The sequence below is a fragment of the Anastrepha obliqua genome, chromosome 3 (assembly GCF_027943255.1).
Source record: "Anastrepha obliqua isolate idAnaObli1 chromosome 3, idAnaObli1_1.0, whole genome shotgun sequence".
NCBI classification, from domain to species: domain Eukaryota; kingdom Metazoa; phylum Arthropoda; class Insecta; order Diptera; family Tephritidae; genus Anastrepha; species Anastrepha obliqua.
Window position 1 is genome coordinate 16,270,941 of NC_072894.1, and position 9,791 is coordinate 16,280,731.

General features: G+C 34.9%; 1 protein-coding gene across 1 annotated transcript; it reads right to left on the minus strand.

Annotated features, from left to right (window-relative positions):
- Positions 1 to 1,357: 1,357 nt before the first annotated feature.
- Positions 1,358 to 5,198, minus strand: LOC129240104 (uncharacterized). Its single transcript, XM_054875615.1, has 3 exons — positions 4,826 to 5,198; positions 4,580 to 4,739; positions 1,358 to 1,807 (listed from the first exon to the last, which is right to left on the minus strand). Exons 1-3 carry the CDS (start codon positions 4,965 to 4,967, stop codon positions 1,444 to 1,446), a joined length of 666 nt encoding a protein of 221 aa, XP_054731590.1. The 5' UTR covers positions 4,968 to 5,198; the 3' UTR covers positions 1,358 to 1,443.
- Between the last annotated feature and the right edge of the window lie 4,593 nt (positions 5,199 to 9,791).

Consider the following 9,791-nt stretch of genomic DNA (forward strand, 5'->3'; position numbering starts at 1 on the left):
AATTAGTCTTAATAATTTGTGTTAATTTGTTGGAAAAAACTCGTTTTCGCGCACGACTGCTCAAGGTGGATTTATTAATAAAATAATAATAATAATAAATTCGTCTTGCGACTGCTCGTGACTTACTTCTCTACTACTCTCTATCCTCGTTTGCCGAGGCTGCCTTACGGGTGGGGTTGCCATCCTTAACATATGTACATATGTGAGTATATTAAATGCTTAGAATATTTTTTATTATTTTTTTATGGTAATTTATTATAAAATATAGTTCATATTCTAACAAAATTTTGTATCTTAATTTTTTATGTTAATTTATTATAAAATATATTCATATTCTAAATCGTATAAATTGGTCCCAAACTAAAAAAGAAAACGTCGACAAAGCCGACAAAATTTTATAAAAAATTAAAAAAAAAACTTAATAAAAAATTTTTAAATTTTTCGCGTTATCAAAAACAAAAAAAAAACAGAAAGAAGATGAAACTTAAATGCGAAATTAGGTAAGTGCACTGGTTCTAAAACAAAAACACAAAAAAAATACTCTGAAAACGCATGATAAATACTCATATGTCTACCATGAAATTAATAGTGAGCCCAGCCTCAAGATTTATTTCTCACTTAAAAAAATCGAGTTGACATAGATGCAACGACAGAAGCTTACGTCTTCCAGCGTATATATGTATACTCGACGAGAAAGGTTGCTCCAATCGTTCTTGATAAGATTTACATAAGTACGAGGATGAGGATCGTGATGACCACTCTAATACCTGAATTTATTTCTCGCGAAACCAATTTCGGGTGGCACTTGACGTAGGTATGGCAACATTATCTTGCTGAAATATGACGTTATTGTCCGGCAAGCCCTCCATAAAATTAATCAAGACTTTAAATTAACGTTGCTTTCTGCGTTCATACGTCCTGAACTGAAACCAGCCCAAACCACCGAAGAAAGATTTCTGAAGTTTCACTTAGTAGAAAAAGAGTCGGGTCTCTTTAAATTATGCCAATAGTCATTACAACCGTCAGGCCCGTCTGTATGTTTGTCTTATAGTCTGTGTGGCTCCGTCAACGTTGGTTTTGACTTCATTATTTTCCAAGCTAGTCCATTACTACCGGTTAAGATTTGTTGCTGGTAAATTTAAACCATTTACAATTGTTTATGTCGTTGCATTTTCTTACAGACCAGCCTGAATTATATCAAGCTGGTTATTCTTGTTTGACTGGTTTGTGTTATACTTTTCCTTAACGGGTGACGGTGGTCTAGAGCTCGAAAACTTGATGATCCCGTGATTTTTTGGCTTAATTTTCATTTGTACTTAATTGGTAAGTCATAAAATCTCAGAAGCTAATGTTATGATGATTAAATACATATATTCTTCATTTCTTATTGCTACAGCTGATTTATTTTATGTTACAGTTATTCTTCAATATCTTTTTGTCGTATCAGATACTTCGTCTCTTTTGACGAAGGCTTGCCAGTTCTTCATATACAACCGACGCTACCTTCAGCTCAATGGCATCCGCATCACTTTCCGACAAGCCCGCTGACATTATTTTGTGCGCCAAACTTTCGAAAAGTAGTAAAGTAGACTTTCTCGCTGCTATTGCATCAGAAGCTGGATTCACATGGTCCTCAGTTTTCTTGGTTGAACTTGCCTTATAAGATAGTGCGGAAAGGTTCGACGTGCAGTCTTCATCTTTAGGTGTTAGAGGGTCGGCTGGAGAAGGCACAGTGGTCCAAGGAGCTTCAACGCCATTGTTCATTGCCTCATTGTCATCGTCATCGTCATCTTCACTAGTGTAATATCTGTGAAAATCAAATTAAATTTATTGAATTGTTTGGAACTGTGACACTTTTGAAAAATGTCGTTAGTGAAAGAGGAATTTAAAGCAGCTATTTTTTAGGAACCTCCAGTGAAACTTCTGCGCAGAATGGAAATTCAAGAGTCTGTTTATAGCTATGCATATAAAAATCATCAAATCAAATTGCTCATCATAACACATAAGCTCAATTTATTAATGACAATTTAATTAATTAAAATAAACTAACTTGGATTAAAAAATACTGCGAAAGGGTTTCTGCCTCATTTTCAAATGGTTCCCACGGTTTGCATGGGAAGAGTTACTTTTCTAAAAAAGTAAGGATAGTACTCTTATGTGGCTACACCTCTTCGCCCTCCGCCAACTACCCCAAAATCGGGAAGCAAATACATAAACATTTCGCATTTAGATTTTCACCTTAAGGGGGGCTTCTTATCAGTCGGCTTCAAAAAATCGATTTTTTTTACTACAATCGATAGATATATTATAGGAGATATGCTCTCTATTTAAAGCGGAATTCAAAGTGATTTCGGAGTTATAGGCCTGTGTACCGTCCCTCGTGTGAGTATATTGTCTACCTTCTGAATACTTTGAAACACGTTTTCTCAAAACCGTGTTTTTGAAAATGGCGTGTAAGATTAAAAAAAAACGACCAAAGTTATCATTTCAAACCGATAATCTATATAAAGATAATTAAAATGCGCAACTAATTAACTAACAAAGTACAAAGAAAAATCATTTTTTAATGTTATTTAACACCTTTTTTGAAAAAAAAGCGAAAAAAGCACTTTTTTTCAATAATTAATTGTGTATTCATTTTTTCATATTTTTATACAAGAGTAGTGTATTATATGCGGGAAAGCCTTCTGAATAAGACAATATTTTTCTTTTGTGTTTCAGGTGAAAACTACGACCGCAATCTTACACGCCGTTGTACTAGCGCGCAACGAGAAGCTGTGCGAGGTCTCTCCTATGTCCGCCATTTCGTTTTTTTATTTACATTTGTTAAAAAATTGTTTATTACTCTCCAATCATGCCTTCAAATAAATGCAAAAGATTATTGCTGTGTGTCGCTTTCTTCGCCTCGAAAAAAATTGAGAAAAAACACCTTTTTTTGAAGCCACTCATAAGAGGCACCCCTTAAAGTCAGAAACATTTTTTTAGCTGCTATGATCGGAGTGTTATTGAAATTTGTCCGTTGTTTTCAATAAATTACACAATTTTTGGCAAAATGAAATCAAGCGTATTAATTGACACTATTAAATATACGAAAAATTTCAGTTCGTCTTCTGGGTGAAATTCTCCAAAAGCTTTTCTAGACAAATTCATTTGAATTGATTTTCTTATTTTAGTTTTATCTTAAAAAAAAGCTTTTCATTAATAAACAATTACTCATCTGAAAACGAATCCATTTTAACTGTTATTACATGTCGTTCGTTTCCACTATGAACACTCGCTAGTGTAGGAATATAGGAATTATTTACAGTGTATTTTCATCACCCTGTGTAATTTACAAGTATTTCTCATACCATTCTCTTTATACTTATTCGAATGTATCCGAACACTTTTGCAATAACGGTCGTCTGAATAATACAGCTAGCTTACACAAAACGCACGCAATCCATATTCGGCCTCATCTTTATCTTCGTCTTCGACTTCGCTTCCATTCTGTCTGCAACCTAATCTGAGAAACTTCAACTAATCAAGATAATGCACTTCTTGTGTTAAAATATTTTTTAAGCAAAGTTCTTTATGCAGAGTTCGCTAAAATAAGAACTGAGAAAGTCCAGTAGTATCGACTCACGATTGAGAGAATACTGAAGGTTACATACTTTTATACCGCGGTACCGTTACGCGGTTCTCATTGAATTTTACATAAGCAGTTGTTGAACTGCCGTAATTTTAAAAATTTGTTTACAAAATAACTCTTTCTGTTCTCTTCTATTTTTACACTAACCAAACTAATCTCTTAATTTTGGTTTAATATATATAAATTCCCTTACTCTACTTTTTCAGTTCATCTAAAATTAAGTTACGGCAAATTCTCCCAAAATTCCACTTGAGTCTATGTTATGTTTTATCATTCTTGGAATTGACTACTTTTGCCTAATTTTGAACTGAAGCTGTATGGCTGCCAAATTTTCGGTACTGTGTCTCGCTGGCACGAAAACATTCAACAGTAAATATGCTTACTCGAATTTATTAACCATAATGAACCTTACTGTTTGAGTGGAGCGATTAGGACGACCTTAAATAGGAACGTAAGGATGGACTAAAATCGTTATACGGCGAGCAAGCACTATTTTTCAGCACCATAAAATACTAGTGCAATAAATTTTCTCATGGTCGCTGGTAGCTCAACGACAAATTCAGGCAAGGTCATCCAAAATCAATTGTTGTGCCAGAAAATATCGATGCTGTGCGCGAAATAATTGAGCAAAATCGTCATGTGACATACCATGAGATAGAGGCATCCTTGGGCGTTAGTATGAGTATCAGTAAGATTTTGCATGATCAACTCGCATTAAAAAATGTATTCGAGTGAGATACCCCACAATTTAAAAAACGCCCTGGCAGCGCGACTGAACCAAGTGCATCGAAAATTGGTTCAAACAAATGCAAAGTTAATCATTATGGAGAATATTTTCAAACAAAATGAAAACTATTTTCAGCCACTAATGTTCATTTTCCCATTGTTAAACCAGAAAAATAAGTAGTAACCCTCATATATATGTACATACTTATTTCTAACACTTACGATCGACCATCCTTAACACCCTCCAGAAAAGACATTTCTTGGGCAAACTTAAACTTTTTATTTGAAATCGGTTTCGTGCCACAAGTTTTCATGCCTTCCCACCGTTTTTTTCTTCTATACGTGTCGCGCAGCGATTTCCAACGTTTCTTGCACCATATATCTGAGGACATAAAAATGTAGACATATTTACGTGAGGATATGCACGTATGTATGTATGTATGTGTTCACATTGTTCGTGTACCTTACCTTTCGTATTTAGATCTGCTGCAATTTTCTTCCAAATTGTATCCTTCCACTTGATATTTCGATATTCCGGTGAGGTTAAGTCATACAAGCACGCAAACCTTTTCACCTCTTTGATAAGTTTTATATTGAAATCGGGGTCCATTATACAGCTGTTTTTAGAATTTAATAATTTTTCGTTTAAACTTCGTTCAAAGCGTGCATAAAGATGAGGAACGATGTGTATTATTGTAATTGAGCGACTAATGTATTTCTATTTTGCGCTTGCATCGTTAACTGTACTTGTATTCATAGGCGTTAAGACGTGTGAGCGTCGGCGATTTTACGCTCTTACGTTGTTGCGCTCATTCGCTGTTGTTTTTATTCTCTTTAAATGGTTTATGTGCAGGCACTGACTTGAGTGCATGTGTATGGAGGCATGTTCTCAGTATATGTATGTACATTCATATATACGGCACACTCTCAACAAATGTGCCTGAAATCAAGTAGCTCTGAAGCAAAAAAATTGAGCATTAGAATTAGAATAAGCCTAACCCTCAAATTTTTATTTTAAGTTATTTTTCTAATATAAAATTAAGTGAATGAATGATGATGCTGTGTAAGGATATTTAAGGTAAAACAGACAAAAATACGTCATTAAAGGGTAATAACCAAGTATGTAGGATGTTAGAAAAATATGTATGTATATCTTGGTGTTTTTGTTTCTTGGGGTCTTATAAACAATAGCCAATTGGTCCGGTAGCGAAAAAAATCATTTAACCCGACTTGGACGCACCACCTCGGAGTTGCTCGTAAAATTTTAGTGCGCGAGTTACCAACCTAACACCCTTGCCACTAGTTCCCTGAAACAGGACTCAACAACACACAAACACATATACATACATTGATTCTTTGTAAAACACACGCAAACCCATTTAAATGTAAGAAACTGAAAACACTTAAATAAAAAATCACTTCTGTTTTTGCATTCGAATTGAACAGACGTTTTATGTGCAGTGGTAGAACCCACACACATACACCATCCAGCTCCCGATGGCAACTCGCGCGCGGAAAAAGCTTTGCAACTACACCTAATTCTCCTTTTACATGATAGATACGTTCCCAAAAAATACGTGTACAAAGAAATTGTCTAAAAAGAGAATAAGGTGAAAAAATATTAAAAAATTATTCTTAGTGTTCGCTTAAAAATTTATTTCAAGCTTACATATTTTCATCAATTAATATATAGTATAAGAAATAAATTATTAAAGAGCGGTAGATTTTGCTCTACCGAGACTCGGAAACTTTTTGTGATACTAATTTAAACGGTTCGTACATGCGTCGAAAAATCTCACTCTATTTTCTCTATTAGATTCAAGAAAAATTCATAAAATTTGAGAATCGTGTTTAAAAAAATAATTGGTTAAAATATATTGATTTTTTTCTTCTTAGAATTACGTGACTGAAAATATGTAACAGTTTTGTCATTGAATATTTTCATGGCAGAAATACACTCGGAGGTTTGCCATTGCCTGCCGAGGGGCGACCGCTATTAGAAAAATGTTTTTCTTAATTTTTGTTGTTTTGGTGTTTCACCGAGATTCGAACCAACGTTCTCTCTGTGAATTCCGAATGGTAATCACGCACCAACCCATTCGGCTACGGCGGAATATTGAATACAACATTTAATTTCCATGAATAATTTACTATTCACCTTTTTGGCTAAAAAAAAGGAAAACAGAATATATAGGGTTTTTCAGTAAGAGTGCTTCAACTTTTGAACTTTTTTGAATAAAATACAAACGGTTTGACTTTTTTAACTATTTTTTTTTTTTTATTATCGAGTTTGAACATATACATTTAAGTATGAAATTCGATTTCTTTTGCATGACCACCGCGTGCACGTTTTACGAAGTCCAATCGTTTAACCCAATTTTCGCCCACTCTTTTGCATAAACACGTTCGGCCAGTGGCTTTGTAAGCTTGGACCTGAGCAATTTTTTAAATTTTTTTTTTTAAATGCTCATAACTTAGTTAAAAATGAACCGATTTTAATGATTTTGGGTTCAAAATGATTGCCATTACTTACACAAGCGACTTCGAGTACAAACATAAGCAAAAAAGTAGTTGAAATTTTTTTATTTTGCAAAAAACAAAAAGTGGGAAACAGGTTTTTTACTCAAAAACTCATTATTCAAAAATAACTCATTTTAGCTACTGGGCATTCAGCTCAATTGAAATTTGAGATGTCCTTTTGATTTGGAAAAAGTTAAAAAAAAAAAACAAAAAATACACTTTTTGAAATATTGAATTTGGAAAAAATTTCGCACTTTTCAATTCAACTGGGCTAGGTTGAATTGAAATAGAAAGCATCATCTATAACACAGAAAACTCAGGGTTGTATGTAAAAATGCATGGTAATAATCTGAAACCTGAATATACACAGCACTTGTCAGGCCAATCATCACTTACGCCTCTGTGGTCTGGTGGCGATGGAGCATGGTTAAATCCACACTCTGGGAACTATACAGGCTGCAAAGAAGTGTATGTTTGTGCATTACTTGCTATGCTTGATTTGCTCCCCTTGGATCTTAAGACACAACAGGAAGCAATAAATGCAATTTGTAGACTCCATAAATATGGTTTCTGACACGAAGACGGAACTTCGAGACACAGAGAAATCTTTAAGGTACTATTTGAGCAGTATCCTTTGTTTTTGGCACCCATAGTTTCATTTGGAAAGAAATTTGATGTCAGGTGTCAGGCAATGGAGCAATGCAGAATACATTCAGGAAGGTTTGACGGATGGATCCAAGAATGAAATAGAGTCTGAAGCCGGATGGTACTTAAACGATAGTAATAAGTATCATTACGCCATCGGAGGAATGGCAACTGTTTTTCAAACGGAAATTTTTGCCATCCTGAAAGTAGCCGAATGGATAATCGAAAGGAGAGAAGAGCGGGAATTAGATTGGGCTTTTCAGTGACAGTCAGGACGAACTGAGGGCCCTGGAGAATGCGAAGCAAACCTCAAAGATTGTTCAAGAATGTAAGAAGAAGCTTAATTCTGTCGCAAGACAAAACGGGCTTGTATTTATATGGGTTCCAGGGCACACCGGTGTTCAAGGAAACGAAATTGCCGATGAATTGGATCAGCGGTTCCACCACAAGGGCCAAAACCAACAATCGGAATCAGTTCCGCAGGAATCATGATTTGGATCTGCGATTATGTATACAATTTATATAAAGAGCGATGGTCCGGTCTTGGACGCTGCAGAACTGCAAAGTATTTTGTGACAACTCCGAACAGAAAACTGTCAAACTTTCTACTAAAACTTGGAATGAAAGACGTTCGGTTGATGGTCGGTATTATTACAGGACACAACCCATGAGCTCAGCACCTGACCACCATTGGAATCATTGAGGACCCAGTGTGCTTGTCTTGCTTGGAGGAGGCGGATAGCACTGAGCTCTTTCTCTGTGAGTGTCTTGCCTTTGCTAGAGCAAGGCTACGAGTTTGGGTTCCGATGTCGTGAGAATGAGTAACATTCGTTCTCTAAAACTGGAGGATATTTACAAATTTACCAAAGAATCTGGAAAATTCTCATAGGACTAACTATTTTTCCTATCTCTTTCGCTGATACTTTTCTTCTTCCCTCCTTGACTACCTACCCTCTTTCAAGAGCTCTAAATACAAAGGGCTTTTTAGCCTGAGTGTTTTAGGAGCCACCAAATCTCTTGGTGCGCCTTGGCTCTACCTATTTAAATTTAAATTTTCAATTCCAATGGTAACAATCTAGAACTATTTTAAAACCCCAGATTTCGGGAGAGAAATTTTGTATAGGTAATCTCGCTTTTTAATTACGGATTGGGAGTTAAATGTGAAAAAGAAGATAATCTACTTATATGTGAGTGAGAAATGTAAAAATGACAAGGAAAGATCTAACGTTACTTGCATTTTTTGAGCAAAACAAGAAAAAACAATTGAAACGCAAAACTTCAAAGCAAAAACAAGGCACCCTTATCATTGAAAGAATAATTAGCAAATAGTTACAAAGTATCACGTTCTGGGGTTTATGTACCCAAAAAACTTGCAAAGTAGGGGAAAGTGAGAGAGCAAAATGAAATTTCGTTTTGTGGGGAAGTAGCAAGTTTTTACTGAATAAATGTTTACTTGTACGAATTTGCAATGAGATAAACAGCTGATCGCAAAGTAAAAATAAACACGAATTAAAATTTGCGAATTGCAATTGGTAATGGCATATTCTGCATCAGAAAGCGGTGATGAAATGCAACAAATTATTGTGAACACAAATGAAATCATGTGATTCCGAAGCTCGTTATTTTGCATTTTATTTGTTTTAATTTAATACAAGGTAGTTCAAGTGAAACCTTTTTTAGTTTTTGTGATTTTTCCTGCCAACAATTTAATCAGCTGTTCGTCAGTCTTAAAAATTGTTACTGGTTTCGCGCTTATGTACTTTTTTTGATATTTTTCTCTTTGAGAGAGATTTCTGGAAAATGAAGTTACTGTGAAGTTACTGGATATTTTTTACATGAACAGATCTATTAATAGCATAAACGGCAGTGTTGTTGTTTAATTAAATTTCGAGGAGTATAGACTTCAACAGAAATTAAATAGAAACTCTACCCACCAAAATTCACTCGGCAGTCATTTTAGAAAAAAGAGATAAATACAGAATATAAAGGTGGCGCCATCCGCAAGCAGCTACTTTGTTTTGGCAAATTTGACAGAAGAAGTGACGCCAGTACGTCAAGTACAGAAAATAAACACACCTTTCTGTGCAAAGTTACTTTAATGTAAGTCAATGTGTGAATATTTTAGTTTTTAAATTAAACCAAATAGTAAAAATAAAGTGATGCATGTTAAATTGTGAAAGTCCGCATAAATAAAAAAAAGCCCGAATACTACATAGAATACGAAGGCTCCAAGTGCATTTTTTCCTTTCTTTCCACTTGCTTCCGGTTA